Below are 26,595 nucleotides of genomic sequence, written 5' to 3'. Positions count from 1 at the left end.
CGAGGCTCCTTTAGATCCAAAGCCACTCCTCCTGTGTAAAGCCACAACATCAAGGGGGGGTTTTCAAAATAATCCTCTGTCATATGGTCTGTAGAAAGTTCTGAGTCATCAGAAACCCGTCCTTACCTATGGAAGAAGTAATGTAATCAGAATATAAAACGGCAAATGGGAACTTCACCCGATAGAAGGTAGGTGGCTGGACATTTATGCAATTTTTAAAAGGATCATATGAAATACTAGTATTTAAAGTCTGGCACAGACGGTATCTATCCTCTTGTGTACATTGTCTTCATTTAAAAAAAAGGGCAAACTAATATTTAGACAAATGCTCAGTTTTATTGATTTAATTCTGACACTAGGAAATCTCACAGCAGAAGTACAAATCATATGTACAGTATTTATATCAATAAAAATTTCCAATGGTGATTTTTTGGCAGAATAGTGATTTTGACTATATGTGGAATAAATATGACCATGTAAAATCTGCTGCACAGGAGTGTTCCTGTTAAATGCTTGAATAAACTGAGTGTGAAAGAGTAATAATAAAAATGGCTAATTAAATTGGGTGATGACTGAAAGGCTGTAAATACTTCATTCCAGTTCCACGAGCAGATCTCCTTCTCCAACTGTGTCTCCAGTTTTACAGTGCACGGATTTCACCTTGGATTATAAACAAACAAAAAGAAGAGGGAGTAAGAAGGCAGCAGAAGTTGGAAAGAGGTGGGTTCCGACTGGACCTGCCATCAGCCCTCGCCCAGTAGGCCTGGTGGCCTTTCTGAAGGGCGGTGCCACCCTCCCGTTTCAGATCTCTTGGTCCATGGCAAGTTCTTACTGCCGTGCCTTTCCGGCTCCTTGCAGAAGTCAGGGCTTCTAGGCAGCACCTTAAAAAGCCCGAAACATTGGTGCCATCTGAGGCCTGTCGACTCATTCTTAGAGATTTAGGACGTGGAAATGCACTTTGAGAGCTCATAGTGAACTCAGCTTAGTGTCAAAAAAGAACAAAATGATGTCATATCTACAACAGATACTAATTAAAAGGGGAAACACCTCCGCACGGCCATGCACTTCCCTGGGAGATGTGGGGGGGGACGGGTGGCCCTCTGAATTCCTGTGCCCAGCAAGGCTGCTCCTGGGCTTTCTCAGTCTCTCACTGACTTCTCCCTCTCCCTAATGTCCCTCTCCTCTGTTCAAAGATTTCAATTTAGATGGGAGGAGTGGGAACGAGACGGGCCGTTTGACTTCTTGGAGGGTCTTGTTGGGGCATGAAAATGAGCAGTGGGTTAGCAGTAATTGGCCTTATGGGTAAGGAGCAAAACCCAGCTACGCCTGGTTTGGGATCTTTGCCAATGTTCTGTACCCCTCCGATGTGATTACACACTGGGCCTGCCTTTACTGCAAGCCTGGCTTTGTAAAGAGTGGTCATGTGGGCCTATGCCACGAAGACTTGAAAGGCCTCATCTGGCCGCTGTTATCTGGACTGAAGTGGCTGCTGTTTCACCATCTTGATGCTTCTGATGTTTGTATATGATGGGTTTTTACTTCTTGGGACTAGAGTGAAGGTTTACAGAAGAGATTATCAGTGTTACAGTCAGCAAATCTTAGTCTCTGCTTCACAACATGACTGCAGTCCCCTCCACGTACCAGCAGTTCCCAGCAGAGCTTGCTGTTCACTTCACCACTGCATCCCTCCTCCCTGTGTCTCCCACCACCCTCACCTTTCCTCTGCTGACCTCCCCATGTGAACACGTGTCTACCTTCTAGACTGTGAATAAATCCTCCCTCTCTCGCTGCCATCAAAACTAGGTATCTGATGTCTTTTTAATGACATTACAATTACCAGAGTACAGGATCTGTTCCACTGTCAACTTTTTTTCTGGGAGGACAAAAATGACCTCCCCAGCCCCAGACTTGGTCAGGGCTTGCCCCTCTGACGACTCTGCTGTGTCCTGTGGGGTCGGAATCAAGAGGTAAGGGGATAAGGGGAGAGAGACTCCAGCTAATAAGAGATTGGGCCCTAGTGCAGAATTCACTGAGACCCCACCAGTGCCCCCGGAAAAGTGGCTCCAGGCTGCTGATGGAGAGGGGGCGGTGTAGCCTCTTCCCTGAGTCCCTGGCCATGATGAAGTATGTATACAGACAGATGAGGAACAAGGACCACTACCCCTTAGTCCAGCAACTGACAAGAGTTTCGGTCATTATGTTAGATTGAGTTTCTCATCATGGATGAAAATCCCAGGCTGCAGTGGCACTGTAGGATAAACACTGGACTGAGACCCACAAGGTCAGCGGTTTGAGCCCACCAGTCGCATGCACCACAAGAGAAAGATGAGGCTTTCTAGTTCTGCAAAGATTTACAGCCTGGGAAACCCTATACAGAGACACTATGAGTCAGTACCAACTCGATGGCTCTTAACAAGTGCAGTATAAATATTAAATAATAAAAATATAAATAATCCCAATGAGCAAATATAAAATTTTTCATATTAACATAAAGTGACATTTCCTTGTTCACTTTTATAAAGGTAATCAAACTTAGAAAAGAGGATTTCTAAGAAACAAAAAACTGCAAATCATATCATTTGATTCTTCCCCAAGTCCCATGCTGGGCACAGCTGTGTGTGCCCCTCCTCCCACCTGCTCAGGGCCACCAGCCTGCCTGGGACCTCTGCTTCTTAATCTGGGCCTGATAGGTCTGTTCTCTGATCTGATCTCATTCCTTCTGGGGTGACAGGCCATTCTGAGAACTGATGGTGTTTCTCCCCACCATAGAACACAGCTTGCCTGTGGCTCAATTTTTCTTCCCAGGAATGCCGGACGGGGGCCCAGCCCTGCTGCTGTCCGAGTCTGAGCATCCTTCCACATCCACTCTCAGGAAGAATACTGATGTCAGTGATGTGAAGGACTGTTCCATTTAAGTAAAAACATTAAGGAGTTTTACTCTGAGGAAATTTTAATACTAATACATCTTCTCCTCCTGCCTCCCAAATCATGTGTATGTAGGGGTTTCAGCTACTCTTGATCTAAAATTGAGTTGTTCTCTTTGTGAAGAAATTATAAAGAGTTGCATTAATTTTTGCAATCTGTAAAACTATTTCCTGCTGTGTCACCTAAGTCTCCGATAACTAACTGCCTCCAAGACAGATGTAAACATTAAAAATTAAAGAGCCTATGATTTGAAAGACATTAGGGTGAACAACAACTGTTCTTTGCCTGCCTGAGCATCACACACAGATCCTTTTCTGGAAGGGCCACTCAAGGTGTGGCAGGTATGTACAGTGCAGAGAGAATGCTCCTCCCTCCCCTCACCCCCACCAGTGTCGACGGCAGAGTGGACCGAAGCTCGGCATGACCCCTGCAGACTTAACAGTCCAGGACTCAAAGGTGGAGCTGTTTCCTGTGTGTATGGCAGGGGAAGAATGAGGGGGACGTACCTTGCCAGTTTTACCAGCTGCCATACTGTTCTGCATTTTCATAGCTTCAATGACACAAATCTCCTGACCTTCTACTACCTGGAAAACAAACCAAAAATGGACAAAAGAATTAAAAGCATTCCAATTTTGTATTACTATTCAAGTGAAGCCATTCAGAACTCCGTTGTGAAATAGTCTGAAATTGTATATGAGCATCAGCAATAACCTCACACTGTTCATATTCAAAGTTCGCTGCTAGGGGATAGCAGAGGAAGACCACTCACTCGCTCACTGTTCAGTCCAGGTTAGAAAGCCCATCCCTCAGAGTGGAAGTGATTCCCTGGGAATCTATTGGCGCGAGCTGTGCAACAAACAGAGGTGCTGTTAAAACAATGTTTTTCCATTTCTATGAAATGTCCAGGATAAGCAAATCTAGACAGATTTCTGGTTGTCTAGGGAATGGGTAGAAATGGGGAATGACTGCTAGTAAGTATGGTGTTTTTACTGGGGTTGTGGGAGATGATGAAAATGTTCTAAAGCCAACTGTGGTGATGGTTGTATAATTCGGAATATACTAATGCCATTGAATGATACATTTTACAGGAGTGAGCTGTATGATAACTGGTGGTTCAGTAGTTAAGCACTTGTCTGCTAAAGGTTGATGGTTTAAACCCACCCAGTGAATCTGTGGGACAACTATGGGTGATCCGCTCTGTTAGATGGCAGCCTAGACAACCCAAGGGGGAAGTTCTTCTCTGTCACCTAAGGTCTCCATAAGTCCAAAATCTACCAATGGCACCCCAAAACAAGAGCAGCAAAAATCTCTTAAAATAACTGGAATGTTTCTGTGTACAGACCTCGGGCGCTTGCAACCTTAGCAGGACGACCTAAAGACTGATAAGGAGAAGGCGTCTTCCATACAGGCAACGCTTTCTAGAGCTAGCCCCATCCTCTTGCAGAGACACCAGGAGCTCCCAAAGGCACACACCGCACTTGGAGTTCTGATGTTCGCTTTTCATTATGAGGAAATCCAGCCTGAGCTGAGTAGAAGCCCATCGGGGTTAAAACCGAGACTTCCATCCATCTGTTACCACAGGCCTCACTATTTATTCTTTTTCTGCCCTTGATGGGTGAACATCAAGGAGCTGGGCTGGATTTTTCTCCGACCCTTTTGAAGCCGGTCCTCCCAGTCTTTGAATTGGGAGAGGTCAGTTTCCAAGGGCAACGAGCTATTGGGGGGAAGTGTGGGTGGGGCATCCTGGTATGGGGCCCTAGCCCATTCTCACCATTGTGGTTGTGCTTGTCCAATGCTGCAGAAGAGCCTGGAGAATGTTCTTTCCTGAAATCCCCAGATGATCTCAAAGTCCCGCTCCCGGCCCCCTGTGTGGCACAAGCTGTCTTGCTGGCAATCGCGAGTGCCTGGGAGCCCTATGTACTCCTTTCCTCTGCTGTTCAGGTGGTGGGTTGTCTTTTCCTGGCACCGAAATATAGGAAGAGAGGGGCTGCCAAGTCCTGAGTGCTGGCACAGAGGAGAGACACTGTGCGGCAGAGCTGGGCTTTGAAGCATTGTGCTCACTGCCCTTTTTGATTCATTTTCACCGGCATCTGCATTCCATGGAGAGTGAAGGATCAACTTGTGAGGGCTGTTCTTCCCAATGTGAAGGGACAGAGGTGTGGGCAGAGATGAGACAGTGCAGATGCACCAATTAGGGATGTCAGAACAGCTGTTCCCTCAAGTGGTCAGTTTAGAACCTTTTCCCTCTTTTCTAAGGCAGGTAACAATCAGGAAAGATGGGAGAAGCGCGAGTTCCACCAAAACTGAACCTGCCATTTGTCTTCCCATGTGAAAACCCTGGTGCATTCAGACTTTGGCTTCTTAAGCAGAAGATGAAGATGTAGAAATCATGGGAACATCGGCACCAGAGGACTGGGCCATTTAGGCATCAGATCCAATGTGGCTCTCTGGAAATGGGTCTGAACCGCAATGTGCACTCCACCCAAAAGTTACAGCTCCCTCCTCACAGATGGAGGAGAAAGATGAGGACCACCACGGTGCCTCCCTCCCCATCTCCCGCCCAGTTTGACAGTCTCCCTCTGCTGGCATCCTGAGCCCAGAGTTTGCTCATAGTCCCCTCTGTAACCCCAGTCCTGTCAGCCCTTCGTGGGTGGCACAGCCCTACCCCTCTACCCGCAGGCCTGGCTTTCTCACAGCTGCCCAGCCCTTGTCCCCTTGCCAACTCTGCTACTCGACAGAGGTCTTCAGGAAGAGAATCAGCAGTTAAATGATCTCAAGAGCTCTTCAATGGTTACACTAAAGGGACAAAGACTAACATAACCATGACAGCTCTGCTGCAGGCTGGGGCCCAGCCTCACAGGTGGTCAGGTCCTGGCCAGCAGAGCTGGGGAGAGGTGGGAAAGGGAGAATTAATTTGGGGGGCTCTGAGGATGCTGCTCAGTGATGGTTCTCTGGCTAGCTCTTCACAACACAGGTAAATGCCAAATGCCAAGTCGCCTATGAATAATCAGAAAAACAAAATCTCTAATTGAACCAGAGATAATCCGAAGCAGTGGAAACGCACTGACGTTAAAATACAGTCTCAGTGATGGTGTGATGCTGGTAATTTGATGAAAAGGACTTCAGAAAAATGCCTCCAGGACCAAAGTAACTCTTGTTTCTGTCTCCCCTTCACTCCGGCTACCTGCAGCAAAGCACTGGGCCCCAGGAACAGATCCTCACATCCTCCTTTGCTTTCTCATTCCTTGTTTTCTCACCCGTGTATTTCTCCATTTCTATGTACATTCTATTTCTATTACTTAGTTGTAAATAGAAATGTAGCTCATCCCTTTCTTTTCACTTAGAGTCATCTGTGCTATTGACTGGTCTCACTCCTTCATTCCACAAAATAGAGAAGTTTTGTTGACTAGAATCATTATGCGAACACGAATACATGAGTTAGATCTGATTTTCAGCTATTTCATCCTCAAAAATCCAAGCCAAAGGAGCAAATGTGGGACTCATGTCAAAGAATGCACTGGCAGCTTTGCTCAAGCCTCCGTAGAAATCGCTGGAAGTGGGAGGGTGTGCTCTGCTGACTGGCTTAGCACAGCATTGGGGCTCCAGTTCCAAAAATACCCAGACGGCATCACAGAGCTCTGAGAAGACACAGCTCTCCCCCTCGAGAATCTGGAAGCTTCAGTGCTCAGCTGTGTCTGCTCCCACAAATAACACTGCATGCCCCTTACCTGATCCTCACTCCTTCTATGGTTCTGAGGGAGCAAGGCGCCTGCTCAGAAAGCTGGGCACCGGTGTACCGAGATGGCTCTTATAACTGCAGTCTCCACAAGAAGACAGTCACATACGAGGGTCCTAACCCTGAAGGGTCTGCGTGAGTGCGTTTCTACCGCTGGTTGTGACAGGATATTTCCCTCCAATGTTAGGCTTACAAAACGGCCCCAAGCCTCACCAGTCTTTTGGATAAACCTAGTGGGCCTGATGCACTTCTCCACTCTCCAGCCTAATTGATATGAACTTGGTAGCCCCAAATCCTCTTTCATCTGGCTCATTGCGTCCTCTCCTTTGACACAAGGTCAAGGTTCCCATTTGCGTCTGTCCGATGATCAGAGTGGCACTCATTAAGCCTTGCAGCAGAATGAGTGAGCCAGAAAGAAAAGTCAGCCCATTCAACTCAGCAGAGTTTAGTCTGTTCAGGGCCCGAGTGTCACACGGCATTGCTCTGTGCTGTAGAGCTGCAGACATCTCCAGCTGATGATTAATTGTGAGTGATGGGAAATCAAATCCAGTAAAGCCAGCTGCTTGCCATGGTCGGCAAAATGACTATAATGGATCTAGGCTGCCAATTTTCCAGTTTTACTGGCAAGTCTTCCAAGTGTAATTAAGGGAAGTTATAAATGATATGGAAATCTATCAAGTGCCATTTATTTTCGGAGGACTCTCCCTAGAGATTTTTATCTTCAAGCTTATATAGTATGCTTTGTTGTGCTAATGATTTAAACCTCTTCTTCTTTCTGACTAAAGCCCCCAATATCCTTCTAGCACGTTCTCTTCACTCCTTCCACAAAGATTAAAAGACACAGAAACGTTCTTCTGCACATGTCTCCTCCCACAAACCAGGCTCAGATTGAGACACACTGGCAATGTGGATCGCTCACACGGCAAGCTGCAATCACCAGTAAGAAAGCTCAAAAGGATGTGCAAGAAGAGAAAGAGGGAAAAGGAGAATTTTTTTAAAAAGGGATCTCCACCAAACATAAAAGAAAGCCCCCAAAAGTAAAGACTTGAAAGTGGTGCTTGATACCAGATATTCATCAGAAGGTGGGGTAGCTCACTAATGTTATTTGATTTGGAATAAAAGCATGAAAATGATGGCAAAGGCCTAAAATTGGAGATGTAAGGGTTGACTGCACTGTATTCCATTTCTCAATTTCATCCTTCAGAGCCACAAAATGGAGGTGATACAGCGACTGGATGAGATTTACAGTAACAGCTGTGGTCTTCCCACACAAGGGAGGCCCTTCTAATGGGCTCAGGTCTGTTTTGAACAGACGGGGAGTAGCAAAACAAGGTTTTCTATTAGGAGTGTGCAGGCAGTCATATTTCTGATAAAGAAAATGATTATGGGAGTCGGGTTTCCTTAAGACTCTGGTCCAAAACCAGGGCTGCTTGAAAGGGGTTATCATTTAAATGGAGGAAGGAGGACATCAGTAGCATAGAGCTCCCCCACCCGCCCCCACAAGCCCCCACTCTATCAACTGTAAAGAATGCACAGGAAACGATGCCAGTGGCATATGGCCTTCTACTGTGCTAAACATTCATACAAAAGACAGGTTCATCAGTCATTGGAGTATCTGGATAAAAAATTAGCTCCTGATGGATGGTATTTTGAGCTTACCTGCTGCTAGTACATTACCAGAGAAACACAGGTTTTGAAACCCACATGACATTAGAAACTGCAGACCATGAAATATGACATGTGCAGGAGCACATACTGTACGCCAGATTATACAAAGTAATAAATAAGCTATTTAAACCCTCTGCCTAAAAACTGGGCCCGCTGCAAGGAACCCTGGGTCACTTCTACGCAGACCAATTAATGCACAGCATCTGCTGTATAGAAGCAGGGCATGAAGCACTTCCGAATGATTTCAGCAATTAAAAGAAAACTGTTTCCTGCCTGTTCAGACAGCAACTGTTTCAATGCAAGAATGAACACCAAATCACTGTGTGCAGCTGAAAAATTAAGTCCCCTTTTCGGGGAAGAGGGGTGGGTGGGAGGAAGAATTTTTATGGAAAAAGGAGTCTTCTTTTGTTGTCCTACATTCTGTGTTTTTCTGCCAAATGAGACAGAAGGCTCAGAGGGCTTACCGGCCCGCTGCAGTTTCCCCTTCTGCTGCACGGGGCCACCCGAAAACTGTGGATCAATATCAACCCTGCTGACTGCACCACAAAAGTGAAAATCCTTCAATTACGTTTTCTACTTAGAACACAGGTGCCTGAATGCAATGCATTTTAAGGACCTTAGCTCTGAAGAAAGACATCCTTAACAGTTACAAGGAAAACGGCATCTCAGATTTGGTTAATAGGCACTGTCAGAATCTGATTAGAATAACTTCCTCTTTCTGAGCGGCTCAGATAGGTTGGTAAATAGTTCCAGATATCTCCAGAAGGGAAAATGTGTATTCTCAGAGAGGGAAAGGAGATCCTAGGATTTAAGCAATGATGCAACCATCATCAAAATTACAAAGAAAAAAAATGAGACCAAAGTCGCTATCTTCACGGTAAGGTGTCCTTTCGTGGTTTGGGGCACAAGCTGACTTACTCAGATGGGCATGTGAGAGAAAAGTCTGATGGATTTCAACAGGGCTGCTGCCTCCAGTCCATGTAACTGGAGGTTCATGTTTTGCCCTGGGCTCGCCTCTCGTACTCTGGTTTCCCCGGAGATTGTGCAGTGGGCACTGAGGCAGGGGGCCGAGAAGCTCAGAAAGGAATAGAGTTGTAGCCAGTAAAAAAAAAAGAGTTCTGTTTTTCTTAAAATGGAGAAAAATTCACTCCTAAAACAAAACTGAAGTCAAAACTTAAAGCTACAAGATGTTGCTGAGTGCTGTCAAGCAGGTTCAGACTCACAACAACGCTGTAAAGTTACAAATAGAATTAGTTAAAGTTGACGTAATTGACAGTGAACCTTAAGACACCAGTCTGTAGTCTGTATATCTGTGGAGGATGCTGTTGCAAAACACTCAGTGCAATGGTGAGAAAAGAGATTTTCAATCTTGGCAAAGGTTGAAAAATGTCATCTTCAAACAGTTTCAAAGCAAGGATAACAGGTAACATACCTTCTAGAGTATTCCTTGAGATATAAAATCAAGTGCTAAAATGATAAAAATGTTGTTGCAATACTTAATATTAAAGTTCATTTACTAACCTATAAATATTTTCTTATATTGATAATTATCATTGAGTATATTCTAAAAATTCCAAATGTTATCTCCAACAAAAAGTAACTAAAGTTTTAAAAGTAATGAGATCTTCCTCACCAAAGAGGATGCTCAGGTAACAAATACATGAAGAGGTGATAAGCATCATTACCCACTATTGTTAAGTGCCATCGAGTCGGTTCCAACTCATAGCAACCCCATATAGAGTTTCTAATAAGCAGCTGGTGGGTTTGAATCACCAACTTTGTGGTTAGCAGTCCAGTGCTTATCCTACAGTGCCACATCATTAGCCATTGGGGAGATGCAAATCAAAACTACAGTGAGATATCTTATCCCTGAAAAACTAGCACTGATCCAAAGAGCAGAAAATAACAAATGCGGCAATGTTGTGGGGACACTGGAACTCTTCCGCACTACTGATGGGATGTAAAATGGTGCAAGCACGATGGAAAACGGTACGGCACTAACTCAAAAACAGCAGAGATGTCAGCTTGAGGACTAAGGTGCGTCTGACCCAGGACGTGGTATTTTCAATAACCTTATATGGATGCAAAAGCTGGACAGTGAATAAGGAAGACCGTAGAAGAATTGATGCCTTTGAGTTGTGGTGTTGGAGGAGAATACTGAAAGTGCCATGGACTGCCAAAAGAACCAATAGATCTGTTTTGGAAGAAGTGCAGCCAGAGTGCTCCTTGGAGGCCAGGATGGCTAAGCTTCGTCTCTCATACTTTGGACATATTGTCAGGAGGGAACAGTCACTGGAGAAGGATGTCATGATGGGTAAGATTGAGGGTCAGAGAAAAAGAGGAAGACCCCAAATGAGATGGATAGGCCAAGTGGCATCATTGATGGCATCAAGTGTGGCAGCAGTAGTGAGGTTGGCCCAGGATCAGACATTGTTTTGTTCTGAGTCAGTTCCAACTCGATGACACCTTACAACACCAACAATCTCAAAAAGCTAGAAATAAGGATAACATATAATCCAGTAATTTATAAAATGTATTATGTTTTGTTGTTAAATGCTGTTGAGTTGGTTCTGACTGGTAGACATGTATTAATTCTGGTGAAGAGAGAGGCAGCACACAATATGGAGAAGGTCAGCACAACGTGGTCAAGGTAAATAAAGACACTGAGAGATAAGCAAGAAGAAAAGACAACTCTGGTAACTATGGAGTTTGGGTGTGGCGCTGTAGGAGAAGCTAATTGCAAAGTCGGCATTCAAACCTACCAGCCGCTCCTCTAAAGCCCTAGACAGGGTCACTATGAGTTGGACCCAACTCAATGGCACTTACCGACATGGTAACCACCAAACCATATACAATTCTGAAACACCTTATGAGAAGTTACATACGTAGGTATGTGTAGTATATAAGTGGTAGAATCTTTAAGGAAGGGCATACATGTGCATATATGGGCATAGTTGTGGGTATGCGAATACACATATTTGTTGTGCTGCTTGTATATTCATAAATATAATAACGCACATAGTGGGCACAGCTATGGACCCTTCTCAGACATTTCCAAACACCTCAAGGGACTGAGTTACTGGGCTTGAAGATCATGGTCGCAGGAGCACATCTAGATCAACTGGCATAACATAGTTCATAAAGACAAGATTCTACACCCTACTGTGGTGAGTAGCAGCTGGGGTCTCCAAAGATTGTCAGTGGCCACGTAAGATAGAATTTTTAGTCTTTTCCTATCTAGAACAAAGGAGAATGGAGGAAACCAAAGGATCGAGGAAGAAATGCCTCCACGGCACTAATGGTCCACACAAACTATAGCCACTCTTTGTCTGTGTCCAGTACTAGATGGTGCCCAGCTCCCGATACCACCACACTGACCAAGGACATGTCAGAAGGTCTTAGATGGGAGGAAAATGTAGAGCAAAACAAATTCATAAAAAAAGATCAGACTTAAGGAATCCCCAAGACTACAGCCCTCAGACATGATTTTATAACCCGAAACTGAAGCCAAAGTGGGCCTATAAAGTAAACAGTAACATCAGAAGGAAATATGTTCCTTAGAACAAACAATCAAGTATATGAGACCAAACAGGCAGCATTTGCCCAAAGAAAGATAAAAGGGCTGAGAGTAGCAAGGAAATCAGAGGGATGGAAGCGGAGCAGCCAGGGTGGCAACGGTGAGAATGCTGCTGACACACTGTGGGGGACAGCAACCAGCGTAATGAAACAATCTGTGTAAACGTTTACCTAAAGCACAGTAAAATGTCTAAAAGAAATCAAAATAAAATCAATGGGATCTGGAATAGATTAAAACGCCAAATTCAAGAGAGTGGTTACTTCTGGAGAAGGAGGCTAGGAATCAGATCATGGAGAGGTATGCAGGAAAAGTTGGCTGGATATGCAATGTAAATAAACTCAAAGTAAATATGATAAAGCGGAGCAGAGATCGTATGAGTGTTTGCTGTACTATTCTCTGTAACATTCTATATATTTGTAGTATTTTGTAATCTATAAGTTTTAAAATGTTAAATATTAAATGCATGAATCTATTTATACATGCTTTGTAATATAAGCTGAGGTTTGCATGGAAACTGGCATCTTGTCACACTGCTTGAATAACCACCAATATAAAATATGTAAGTTTAATTATTTTAGGATTGTAAATCAAGATATTCAGCAAGTGGAAAAGCTATCAAGCAGCCAGGCTAGCTCCTACCAGGGAGGGATACAGTTACTGACAGAGGTGAGGCCTCCAGTTAGCCAGACAAACAGCTTTTCAGCAGAGCCTGCGCTAACCCTGCTCTTATACAATGCCTCAGAGCAAAGGAGTTCACAAATCTTCTTCAGCACTGTCTTTTTCAAGGAATGAAAAATAATTTGTATCTCACCAAGTTTATTTATGATTTCCTCAAGACTACTGTTGCTGTTAACTCACTGAGCCAGTTCCCAACTCACAGCGACCCTCCATAGGGTTTCCAAAGAGCGAGCGGCTGGTGGGTTTAAACTGCCAATTTTGGAGTTAGCAGTCCAGTGTTTATCCTACAGTGCCACACCAGGACCCCTCCCTCAAGATAGAGAGACAAAGGAGAGATGTGACTCACACTCTGAGGTTCCTGTGTCTGAGGTAGGTGGTGGGCTTCGCTCTGCTTGGGAGCGCTGCCCCTCAAGGAGCTCATTCCAGGGGCAGGAAACCAGGGGGCAATCGGCTGGTTAAGTCTGCACATGGTCACAAACACTGTTTCCATTGCTATACTTCTTAGTGGGCCTCTTCCTTGTACATAAGACACTGTTGACAAGAGCAATAATCCCATATATCTAATTACACCTCTGCTACAGTTAAATTCCACTAAAAAGCTTTTCTTCATCTTCACCCACAAAAATACCCCAAAGTTTGTCTTACTGACTCAGAATGGCAAATGGCAAGGAAAAGCCGCCAAAGTACTTAATAGCTATCTATGATGAGTTTGGGAAATAAGGTAAAATAAAGTACAAAACTAGTAACTAGGAAAGAAAGAAAGATCAATGGGCAGGCAGCCTGTTTGTGGTATATATCTCACTGATTACTGCATTTGTATTTTTTGATGTATAAAATAAGATGAATGCTTTTGTTGCAAATCTGGGATGACTGTAGAAATCTAAACATACCTAGAAATGAATCCTATCTATATGCAGTGTTGCATTATCCCTTTGGGCTGGACCTTTTTAATGCTTTTTTTGTTTTGTTTCTGATATAAAAAAGGCTAACAAAATGTGCCTAGAATAATATCACTTTTTATTTCAAGGTCAAAATGAAAGTTGTGCAACAAACTCAGCAAATGTAAGAAAAATGCACTCAGTCATTAATCTGAAGAACGCATTTTTTAAATTCAGTAATATAAAGATGTTGTATTATGTTGTCAAGTGACACTGAGTCAGTTCTGACTCACAGAGACCTTGTATGGAGTTTCAGAGAAGCGGCTGGTAGGCTTGAACCGCTGACCTGCAGATCAAACCAACTTTGCAGTCCAGTGCATTAACCCATAGCACCACACCAGGACTCCAAAGATAGAAGTTTTAAAATTAATACAAGTTATAAAAATGCTGACTTTGATTATAGAAATGTTCTTAGCTTATGAGTGTTGGTGTTAAGTACCACTGTCACAGTGCTAAATACACAGAAATACAGGTACTTTCAAACTGAAAGGAAAATCACTGAACCAAATCTTTTCCGAAGGCATCTAAACTGTCAAGTCCCTATAACTATACCATTCTCTCATATTTTCTGAATTAAATTTGTGATTGTTGACTTTAACAACCCATGCCTACTTTGTTTCTTATTGGTTTGTTGTTGTTGCATGCCGTGAAGTTGGTGCTGACTCATAGCAAAAGCTGTCTAGGGTTTCCGAAGCTGTAAATCTTTGCAGACTCAAAAAGCTTCATCTTTCTCCCTTGGAGCAGCTAGTGGGCTCAAACCACTGACCTTGTGGTTCATAGCTCAGTGTTTCTTATTGATTTATTTATTTAAATTCATTTTAGTGTGTTTATTAACTGGCTCCCTCTTCTCACACAGTAAATACACACATGCTCAAAGAGATTAATATCTTAAAAAAATAATTTTACAGTGCCACTTAATGTTAAATAGTACATGATAAACGGTGAAAAAACATTAGAATGTTTGCTGTGTGAAAGCTATGCTGAGGAAGGGAAAGGATATTGAAGGAGGCAGTTATCAGACCTGTGCAGAGGAAACGCCCTGAGAACATTCATTAAGCCAAAGCAGAAAGAAACTCAAAGAAAATCAACAAAGTCAAGGCGCTGCCAGGAGCTGATGCAGACTCACAGCAAGGCCAGCGGGCAGAGGAGGGCGACTCCTCAGAGGGTCTAAGGCTGTAAAGCTTGACAGGGGGCAGACAGTCTTATCTTTCTTTCTCTCTCGGAGTGGCTCATGGGTTTGCACACCAACGCGTGACCCATGACACCACCAAGGCTCCTTTTGTCTCAAGAGAGCTACCCCAAATTGCTTTTGCTGAGGTTTTTTAAAAAACTCTTTTAAAAATGCTTTCTTTACAAAACAGTTTTGTTATGTATTATTTATGTGACACTTATATAAAATGTATTATCATTTTACTTTCCTTTTGTTGTTCTTACGTGCCATGGACTCGGTCCCAACTCATAGCAACCCTCTATAGGGTTTCCGAGGCTCTAAGTATACATTGCAGATTACTGAAGTTTTTATGTAAAATAACTTTTCTAAGACAAACAGAATAGTTGGAGGCTCATAGTTGTTTCTGGGTCATTGTTTCCCTTGAAAACATATAGAAATGACTTAATCCAGTTTCTTTCTACTGATTAACAGTGAAGCCTTGCTCCACTATTATTATTAGTGGAGAAAGCACAACATGCCTGGGAGCGTTGAAATAATTTAAAACCGCAAGTCCTCAAAGTTCCAAGCAGTGTTTTCCTACGGCGGTCTCCAGTAAATGCTGCACCTTTAGTCCAGGAGCGTTTCTGATGTTTCAATGACAGGAGGCAGAATTTATCTACAGCGTTATTATGCATTTGGTTTAGCTATTAGTGGTTTTGGACATTTCCCACAAATGGCAGCTCAAGAGAAAACACAGTTTTACTGAAGCACAAGGACAAAGAACATGAACGGGAGTTCTGCAAAGACCAAGAGACCCTGGAAGACGGAGGGGGCATAAAGAAAGGATGTACTTCACCTGAGCAGCCTAGGACCACCAGGCAAGTCAAGTTTGTAAGTAAGGAATGGCACAGACAGCATGTGCCAATTCACAAGATGCCCTGACCCCTCAACATGTACACATATACGTGTACAGTTACCTCTGTGGCAGGGCTTGTACACTCTGACTTTGAGGACTACATAAAATATGTGTTTGTTGTTGGTAAGTGATGTCAAGTCAATTCTGACTCATTGTGACCCTATATAGGGTTTCTAAGAACACCTGGTGAGTTTGAACCACCCGACTTTATGCTTCAAACCGACCTTGCAGTCCAGTGCTTATCCTGCAGAACCACAGATATAGGCCTTACTTTTCCCGTTAACATATTTCTGACAGTTCTCAAATTAAACTATTTAAGAGTGCCCACATTTAATTATTGACTGTTAAATTCATTATCTGAACAACTCCAATAAACCAAGATGAATATGACATTGTTCCTTTTTTTCACTTATAAATGTTTTGTTTTCCTGAAACATTAAATTACTATTCAGGAAATGAACATTATGAAAGCTAACCCCCTCTGTTCTATGGAAAAGTAGGCTCAGAGAAAGCCCTGGTTAAACATCGTGAAGGCTGCTCTCAGCTGAGGATGGTTAGCTCTCTGTTTATGGCCCCTGAACAGCTACTGTGAGGGCAGCTGGCTGTGAGGGTCTGCTGCAATCTGAGTCCTCCAGTCCTTGCATGCTTTGAAGGGGAGCCACCTCCCTCCTCTTTCGCTCCAGTTTTGGCTCAGGTGTTGGAAAAGTATCGATTTAAGTTAAGCCCTTATTATTATCATTTTTTAAAGGACAAATGTCATTTCATAATTGAAGCCACATAATTAGGACTACCAAGCTCAGAAAGGCAGTATACAGATTACACAGCTTCTAAGGAAACGATTAAGAAGGAAAAGGAAAACCCAAACCTTGCCCATTGTTTATCAACCTATACTAACAATGACCTGAAGATTCTACTGACCTCTCTGATCATGCAGTATGTGAGTGATGATCTTCTTATGACTTTACTCCTTTATAATGAAGATATACAAGGCACCCACACACACAATTTTTTGATACTTAATCATTTTACTTACTACTGCTCCTAAATCCTTTACACTGGAATGTTAGACAATTTTAATGAAAGTTTTATTCCTGAAATGACAATGCTTTAAAAGTAACAGCCCACAGCTACTTAGCGTCTTTTATACATATCTAGAAAAACGGGTGGTTCTAATTCCACTGTTTCCCAACTTCATTCTATCAGTTTCAGGACTAATAATTTAAATAACTAAAATTAATCATTTCTTCCTTATGGAAAATATTTTTCATGTATTTTTCCCCAACAGTAAGATTATATCTTATTTTTTTAAAAAGGAAATGAGGCAATTTTTACAGGAACATATGCAAACTCCATAAAACAAATGGAATCACTTTATCATTCACTAAGGACTATCATGTTTGGTTGCTATTTTCTTATATATATAAAAAAAAAATCCAAGTATTTAAGTGTTCTTAGAAACTTCTGGGGTCCTGGTGAGGCACTGCAGGATAAGCATTGGACTGCTAACCTCAAAGTTAGCAGTTCAAACCTACCAGTTGCTCCTTGAAAACCCCATACAGGGTTCCTATGAGTTGGAACCAACGCAACAGCACTTAGCAACACCACAAAGAAACCCTCTGGTTGCTTCTTAAATTGTTTTCTTTTTACTTTTGCTGCTAATCAAGAAATTTCTACTCATACTGTAAGAAAAACGCATATATCCTATCACTATGCCCACAGCAAGTTATCCTGAGACCGATATATGAGAAGCTATGATTGATTACCTGTACTCAATGTCGCAAGGTCAAAATGACCGTAAATTTTATTAATAAAGTTATGGCAGTGCTCTGATACTATATAGATTATGACACTAACCTTCCTTAATTCCCTTTCCCAATTAGACATTTATTCTAGCTACCATGCAGTAAATTCCTCATGGGTACGACATTTCTCAACATGAGTTAAAAGCACAGAATGTTTAAGAATAAATAGAAACATTAATTAAGATTCCTCCTAACAGAATCTGACCTAATTTCTGCTTCAGTCACGGATTTTTTGGGCGGAGAAACACTAAAAAACATTATTACAAAACGAATTGAAGTATGAAACAGACAAAGAATGCACAAAATCTGCGCTGCTCTTTTATGGGAGTAATATGACTCAAAGAATTGCAAAGAATGTAATCAGACTTTCAACCAATCATTATGGATAAAATTCTGTGACCTGCACACTCTCGCTCACATTCCACAGACTTGTTACTCACCGTGTCTCCCGGCTTGACAGAAACAGCCACCACGGCTCCAGGCATTGGGGATCTCAGAACGCTGCTTGTGTCTTCTGCCACTTTTTCCAGCATAAATTTGTTCAGTTCTGCAGCGTGTTTGCTCAAGATACGCATCTTATACTTAAAGAGGAAAATAAACAAATAAAAGAATTCAAAAGATGAACTTTGCCTCACAAGTAAATTCAGAATCAGTTCATAACTTTTAAATCTACATCATAACATCTTTTAAGTCAAAATAGCTTTTCAGTGATTACAAACCAAACAAAAGATAGGAATTTGCTTCTGGCATATTTTATAAGACAGTTATTTAAGAAATTATTTGAAATAACGCTATCCCGAAATTAATTTGCAATTAATAGAGATCATTCTGTAGCATTAGGAAAAACATCTTGAGACTTTAAAGAAAACAATGAGCATTTTACTTGAATTCCGTTCACCACTTATCCCAATTAATGCAAATTACACAAACTGGGTCAACTGAAGGCATACCAGGGGTGACACTGTGAGACACACACCAGTAGATGGCAGCAGATTTCTGTCTCAAACGTTCCATACCCATCAAGAGAGGTGCTGCACTACCAATAAGTTAAGACAAAGGATTTCAGTATTCATTTTGGGTAAAAAAATCTTTAAAACTCATTTTTTTTTTCAATGAACTAAAATTTCATATTCACTGCTGAAAAGCTTTTCCTTTTTAGGAACATTACATAGTCTTTCAAATGGAACATGATGACGAGGGTAGATATGAAATAAAATGAGAATACCTTTTCTGCATTAAGAGACTAAGAATCAAGATTTTTTAAATATGAGGGGAAAAAGTGCACAGCAAAGTATTTTCATGGTACCTTGTGTTGGTGGTTCTCAAACAATTAGGCATACAGTAAGAGATGTTTTTTAATGAAAAGTCTTCTACATAGGGAAAATTCTAGATCTCAACAGACAAATATATAAGCCACAACTTGGTCTATCCCAAAAGAAAAAAGATACACTGTTTGAGCAACTATTACTCATGACATGAGAACCACATGAAGATTTTAGGGTTCCTACCAGATTGCATTTATTTTGGGAAAGGAGTCCTGGTGTGGTGCCACAGGATAAGCACTGGACTGCTAACTGCAAAGTCAGTTGTACAAACCCACCAGGTGCTCCTCAGAAACCCTATGCAGGGTGGCTCTGAGTCAGGACTGATGGGAGAGTATTTAACAAGACAGATGCAGCATTCCAGTCCACTTCGTTTCTTCATTTTATAGAACAAGAGGAAACAACAATGGCTGTAACTCAAAGCCTCCTGTGGGCATAATGATGGCAGGATGCAAAACCTAAATCGATTTCCTTCTCTCATTCTGGACAAAGGTAACGGAAAGCGGCACGTGGACCCTTTAAAAGAAAGGGGGAGGAGGAGACAGACCCCTCAGATGAGCTTTGATAGCTCAAGTTCCACATGGATTTGTGACATCGTGACAGGTTGAATAATAACATCTTTTGCATGTTTCTGTACTCCTGAGTGTGTGTTTTGCAATCAAGACGTATAAGTGTCTGCCCGTTTCTGAAGGATATGATCCTCAAGTGAAATTACAGTGCAAATAAAAGCTTTCTGCTGCTATTAAAATTCATCTGAGTCACAAGTGGCAAGGGGAAAAGGCAAGGAGAGTGCATTCTGTCAGTCTAATAAACATTCTGAGCAGTGGGATTATTTATCAAAGATGAATTGTACCTCCAAGTCCTTCATTCAATCTAGGAGAGGGGGAGGTAGTGAAGAGAGAGGTGGGGATGTAATTATACCAAATTGCACAGTTTTAGTATCTGTGTTGTCTCCTTGGGGGGGAGGGGGGGCGATCAAAACACCCAGCATAACCAGGGTCCTCAGAATCAACAAAAAGTTCCTTTTCCAGCTGACATCGCCCCGGACCCTTCTCTGGGGGATTTATTAGGATTGGTTCAGTATACTGTACAAGTCTATTTTTTCTTGATTTTTGTACAATTCAGGTTCAAAATGTGAATCTTCAGTTCAGGAAAAGTATTTTGAAAGAAATATGATTCAATATACATTAAAAGAAATATGATTTACTTCATTTCAACAAGATGGAAGTACTTAAGAAGTGATTTCAGTTGCATCATAACCAAGCTTGGATAAGGGTACAGTGGGAAGGCCGCAGGCACATGGCTCTGTCTCTCCCCAGAAATGGCAGGAAACTCTGTCTTCTTTACTCTTTTTAGAAGTTTCATATCTTTTGGATTCCTTTCTCTGTTAGACTCCTGCTTTGCTTGGAAAGAGATGTAAAAAGCTCCAAAACTCAATGCCTTTAGAGGCAGTCTTTGTTATTGATGAGATGTTCCTTTTCCTTTTGTATTTGTTTATTGTTCTTAAATCTGTTTGGGGGATAAGCGACTTATTGTAATAGCAAGTAAAAAATAACAACAGAATAAACTCCTCAGGAAGGGCCTAGTTGGAAATAGTTGGCTCAGAAATGACCTTTCTAAATAGAAAAAGAGGAGGCTGAGAGAGATTCTCTTTTTAAGATTACCTTTGATGTTGTCCTGACCCCACCAGAGTACCCTCACAACACAAACACTTCTTAAAACAATCCTTTGGCTCACCAGAGCAGCAGTACACAGAGGTGCTTCTCAGGATCGGATCTAAGCAGAATGCAACATTTGGGCCCATCACGATGAACTGCCTGGTAAAAACGCTAAAAGCTTTTTGATGGCCCAGAAAAGAATTCATTTAAGAATGTACACCAGAACTTTTAAAGCTTATGATCAAAACTGCTATGTATTGGTTTCACTGAATTCTTGGGAGCAGAAACAGAGCAATTAACAAATTAGTTTATAGAGATTTTAGGAAAAGCACTGCTACCATTTGGTTTTATGATAAGAATTTAAATATTCCTAATGAGGTCTGTAAAATATCCCCACATATTCTGTTTAAAAGCTTGGGGGTGGCTTTGGTTTGAAAGCAAATAACCCCACAAGGTTGCTGTTTGAAGGCTGCTAGTTAAGTAAGAGAAGCATAATCCCATCGGAAGTGGAAAGATTTACCATCCTCCTATGTCATGAGAAAGGAGCTCTAGTAGCTTAGTGGTAACGAATCGGGCTGCGAACCTCAAGGTCAGGAGTTCGAAACTACCAGCTGTTCTGTGGGCGAAAGATGAGGCTTTCTGCTCCCATAAAGATTTACAGCCTTGGAAACCCTGTACAAGGTCGCTATGGGTCGTAATCGACTCGACAGCACTTAACAACAACAACAAGGTCATGAGAAATATCTGCTTGAGTGGTAAGAAGCAGCGTGTTGGTGGCACTGGGCAGCCATGGAGCCAGAGGGTGATAAGTTCTGGTTTCATCAGTAGACTCAGCTCCTCTACTCTGCAGGGCTCAGGGAGGGGCTCTCCAAGCCCACGTTCAGTTAGCAGAAAGTTCTTGACAAACACCTTATGGGGTAAGTTAGCAAACAGGTGCTTTCTGGGCCTGACCTTCCTGGGCTCCACAACTTATACGTTACAATAATGAGAGGGAATGAAGTGCTACCTAGTGAACTAATTATTATAAATTGACTCCAAACCAGGTATCCTAGCAAATTCATTGTATGGTCCCTGCAATGTTAAACCATGTCTAATAAGAAAATCTCTCCAAAAAGATGAAAAGGAAGGGAATCATATTCGACATGAAAGGACAGGGAAGAGAACTACAAGAGATGGTCAATAATACGGAACACAATAGCATTGTTTGTTTTTAAACTAACATACAGCTTTCAGCATGAAACCTGAGAAAAGACTGGGGCCGACTGCAGTTGCTGGAGGAGGAGAAGAGTTTGAGGAGGGCATATGCATTTTAATTGGGCTTAGTTAGCACAAACCTGCCTGCCAGTGGGCGCCTAGCTCCTGCAACAATAAAGAGCTCAGAAGACAGGTGCCTCCCCTGCACTCCAATGGTCACATAAAACCCCCTCCTGCTGGTTCCCCTATGTGTTTAGTACACGCGTCTCCCTATGGAGTTTCAATCCCTGTACGTAGATTTTACAAAACAGCCCCCAATGCTAACGTGTTGTGCTTTAGAGGTCTGTGGGTTGACATTTCAGAGCCTCTAGTGTCATGTTTCCTAAACTGGACTCGGTTCTGGTTTCCATTTCTACCTCATTCTTCCAACAACCAGGACATGGAACAGTCAGTGGGCAGCTGAAGTTTTTCAACGTCAACTGTTGTGGCTTTTCAGTCACCATTTGAGGCAGGGGTATATGATGAACATTTATAATAAATTACTTTAATATCCTGAAGTATTGACCAAATGCTGCATAAATAAGGTGGCTTACTCAAAACTCAAGGATTTCTTATTCAAAATTTTACACCTTTTGGCCTCAAGGGCCTTGAACATTAAAGCTGTGTTTTCATATCCACAGTATGGTAATGAGAACTAACACTCAAGAGATCCCGTAAAGATCTACCTCCTAACTCAGAGAAGGAGAAAAATGTCTTTTAAAGTGAAAGATCTAGCCCTAGCCATTACAATGATGTATTTTGAAAAACACCAGTGTCAGAAAAGGTAAAGAAAAACACTAAATACAAATGAAAATGCTTAAAAAGAATTAGACTTGTAATACAAGAATCGTTTCTTTTCCTACAATCTTTGTGGGATACACAACTGACACTTAGAAAAAACCTAAGTTTAAAAGTCATGGAAAATACATTCTGCTCCATTTCAGCATTGGGCTCAACAGCCCAATTTTCCCCCCACCAAAAGCAAAAAATAAGTAATTTTTTTTTCTTGTATCCCTAAAAGTAACGCTAGAAACCTACAGAATGAAAGCCTGTGGCTGTTCTTCCGTGGAGTTCTCAGTCAGGCATGGAAGGTGAGGGAGCCCACAGCAGCTAGGGTGAGCGGAGCTCCATACAGCTGCAGCACTGGAGCAGCCTGTGAGCATAATGCTGTGACAACTCCATCAGTGCAGTCTCAGGGTGGCTGTCAATCACGATGCATCATTGAATCCAACAGCACTCCAAGGACTTTCTTCTGCAACCCACATGACAGCAGAGCTACAGCTCTATTTATATCAGCGCCCAGTTGTGTTTACAATGCTGTTGTAATTAGAAAAGATGCAACAGGCAGCAATATTATTGAGATTTCCATTTTGCAGTATTGCCCTGTAAAGTGTGATCTTGCTTCACAGAGTCATGCTAAATGACAAAAGGCTATTTTCTTCAATCTCTCAGCTCCGACAGCCCTTCATTTGCAGCTATCTATAATTAGATTAATGGTGCAGTGCAGTACAAAGCAGGCCCACTTCACATCAGATAGCATATGAATTAGGACAAACACTTATTTCAATTCCAGGCAGAGAAAGCTATGACTGGGGTCTTTAGCATACCCTTTATGGTGGAATGAGATGTTAATTGTGTACCATTGCCTCTAAACTGCTTGCTTGTTGTATAAATCACTGTGCTAATTGATGCAGAGATCGAAATGTAGCCACAGGCAAGAAAGCAAAGGAATGAAAGCTGAAGACAGTGGATAAAGGATTATCGAGTAAAACCATATGGAGATGAGGCTCCTTTGAAACCTTTGCTTTCCAACCACGAGCAGTATTTCTCAAAGTTCAGAAACACTCTTTACTAGGGTAAAGAAAAATTGTTTTTCATTCCTTCGAAAAGCCCAAGTTTCTTTTAAAAGTCCCTGGCTGCCAGAAATTAAAATGATATACATAAATATATGGAATTAATTCTAAATGTACACTTAGAAAAACAGGGAATGGCTACTTTTCAGCTAGTCAGAACTCCCTTCATTGTTGACTCATGGGTTAATAAGTAACACTTGTAAACTACCTGAAGCAGATGTTACTGACACAGCCACAGGGCAGAAACACACTCTTTCCCAAGATCTGAAGTTGTTCTTTTAGACCAAAAAAAAAAAAAAAGATGCTGGTCTAGGTCTGTTATAAACTGTAATTAGGCAGGAGAATTTATTAAAGATAAGAATAAAGACAACAGAGTAAGTTCCAGCAGCAAAGAACTATTTTCATCCACAACTGAAACCATCATTTTAACAGCACCACAACCTAAAATCTGACTATTCCAGTTCCTGATTCCACACTGACGGGAAGAACTAGAAAGAACATATAGCTTTTTCTAAAAAATAAACACAAGCACATAGTAATTTCAAGGCTTCGATCTTTGATTGCCAAGCCTGGCTCTTCTTTTATATGCTCCATACAATAAGCACTGGACTGCGAACTACAAGGTCCATGGTTCTAGTCTACCAGCTGCTTGAGGCTTTCTGCTCCCTCTGAGTTACATCCTTCGAAATCCTATGCAGGGTCGCTATGAGTCACTCAGTAACAACAAGAAGTCACCGCTCAGCTCTTGGTGTGTCACTGTACGATAAGCACTGGACTGCTAACAGCAAGGACAACTGTTCAAACCCTCTAGCAGAAACCCAATCAGTCACTGTGAGTCAGAACCAACTCATGGCACTTAACAATGACAATACATCACCATTCAACAACTTTTATTAGGCAAAGAGTAAAATGAGAATCTAGGAAGCACAGATAGAGAAACCAAATACTATCCACAAAAAGCCACACTATTAGTGATCCATTGATAGATGTGCTCCTTGGAATTACATGCACCCTACAGATGTGGCCGAGTCCTGGTGTGGTGCTGTGGGTTAATGCGTTGGACTGCAAAGTCAGTTTGAACCTCAAAGTGGGTGGGGTTCAAGCTCACTAGTTAGTTACTCCTCGGAAACCCTATACAGGGTTGCTATGGGTCGGATCCAACTTGATGGCACTTAATCATAACAACAGCTGCTTAGTAATTAGCATGTTTATAACAATTTTACACAGAAAACAAATGCAGTGGTCAGTTAACAGTTCAAATTCTCAACTTTGGGCTAACAGTTAATATATCCATCTGTTAGAAATGAATACCAATGTCACATAAAAGACACTCGGTGAGACTAAAGTACCTTGGCAACGCAAAATTTACTCCTGCAGGAGGGTGCATGCGCATAGCCGTACATACAGGAACAGACCAGCGAGCACACCGAGTGGACAGTCCACTCAGGTTTTTAATCCCTGATGTGAGATTTAAGGCTGTGTCTCACCCCATTGGCTATGGCTCTGACTGCACAATCTTTTCCCTTACCCAATTGGCTACTTCAAATTTCTAAGGTGCACATTCCTATTTTAGGCAAGAAAAAGAAAGACCTTAAAGTGTCTGCTTTCTTCAGGAAGTAGTCAAAGAAAAAGAGAGATCATACAGTCTTTACTTCAGGAAGTAAAGAAAAAAAAAAAGAAGTTACCCGAATACAATAAACAGGATATATATATATCCCCAAACACACATACACATCCATCTACTGCAAATGTACATTTGAGAAATACTGTGCATGGCGGAACCTTGTGTATGAGATACGAAAACTACATTAACTTACATGAAAAATTTAAGGAGCCCCAAAAACCTAGAATATTCAAGATACTGTCATTGAAATCTGGGGGGGCAGGGAAACTAAGATTACCAGTGGGAGGAACAGTTGTTACCTTTCACCTTATGGATCAGCCCTTACTAAAGACCCTGCAGCTGCACAAAGAACACCTGTATTGCAACCTCCAATCCAACAGTCTAAGGTTAGGGCTGTGCTTGTTAAGCGTCATCCAGTCAGTTCAAACTCAGAGTGACCCTGTGTAGGGTTTCCAAGGAGCAGCTGGCGGGTTTGAACCACCTTGTAGTCTATCTAGCGCATTATCCTGCAACATCACTCCAGGACTCCAAAAGGTTAGGGTTGGTACGCTAAACAGTATTTTCAAAAATATTAAGTGACACCAAGGGTGCTTGAAATGGAAACAAATGGCAGCAAAGTACACAGCGGAACTGCTCTGCAGTAACACCTCCCAAGTGGGCAGCTAGCTGACATCAATGGAAAAGCCAGGACAAGAAGAGCCATGAAGCAGTGGAAAGGCTATGCTCCCTTCATGAATCACTTGTTTAGACCATTTCAAGGAGAGCAGCACAGCCTGCAGCAAAATGGTCACACTGCCGTCAAGCGCATGTCAGCTGTGCTGGTGTGAACAGGAGAGAATGTATGGTTTCTGATATTGTGTCTGCATTCCTCAGCACTGGCTCCCATTAACTGAAAAAGGCAGTTAAACAAACACAAAGTAAATCATTCCATTACTGAGCTATTATAAACTGATAATGTCAATATGTTGCAGTGACATATAGCGTCACTTTCAACACTATATTTCCATTTATGAATCAATTGATACTGCAGGTTTTCTTTTCTACTGGCAAGTTGAGGTCTTTTGCTAGGCCAATGTGTCACAATGTTACCAAGCAATGGTCTTATTAAGGTGAGTTTTTGAGACAAGAATTACAAAATTGAGGTGGAAGGAAAACAAAAGAACAAAATAGATACAGCCCATTTCAGCAACTTGTTTTTTCAAAGGTCTTCCTTAAAAAAAAAAAAAGTGACAAACAAACAGCCATCCCTCGTCTGTCAGTTTGTCGAACTGTGGTGGCTTGTGAGTTGCTGTGATTCTGAAACCTATGCCACCGGTATTTTAAATACCAGCAGGGTCCACACATGGTGGACAGGTTTCAGATGAGCTTCTAGATGAAGACAGACTGGAAAGAAACAGTGATGAACTACTTCCGAATAGTCACTGAAAACCTTATGAATAGCAGAGAAACACTGTCAGATATAGTGCCAGAAAATGAGCCCCTCAGGTTGGAAGGCACTCAAAATGCGACTGGGGA

General features: G+C 42.1%; 1 protein-coding gene across 1 annotated transcript in view; it reads right to left on the bottom strand.

The window, feature by feature from the left end:
* Window positions 1–591: 591 nt before the first annotated feature.
* The window catches only part of PCCA (propionyl CoA carboxylase, alpha polypeptide), a 605,786-nt gene continuing 579,782 nt past the window's right edge, over window positions 592–26,595 (bottom strand). Inside the window, exons 24-26 of the mRNA XM_006846664.1 lie at window positions 17,831–17,971; window positions 3,432–3,509; window positions 592–660 (exon numbers count right to left, since the gene is read on the bottom strand). Coding sequence (XP_006846727.1) covers window positions 592–660; window positions 3,432–3,509; window positions 17,831–17,971 — 288 coding nt within the window. The remainder of the gene's footprint in view (window positions 661–3,431; window positions 3,510–17,830; window positions 17,972–26,595) is intronic.

The sequence above is a fragment of the Chrysochloris asiatica genome, unplaced genomic scaffold (genome assembly GCF_000296735.1).
Source record: "Chrysochloris asiatica unplaced genomic scaffold, ChrAsi1.0 scaffold00029, whole genome shotgun sequence".
Classification (NCBI taxonomy): Eukaryota; Metazoa; Chordata; class Mammalia; order Afrosoricida; family Chrysochloridae; genus Chrysochloris; species Chrysochloris asiatica.
Note: the sequence above shows the minus strand (reverse complement) of the source record. Positions and strands in the feature narration are given on the sequence as shown.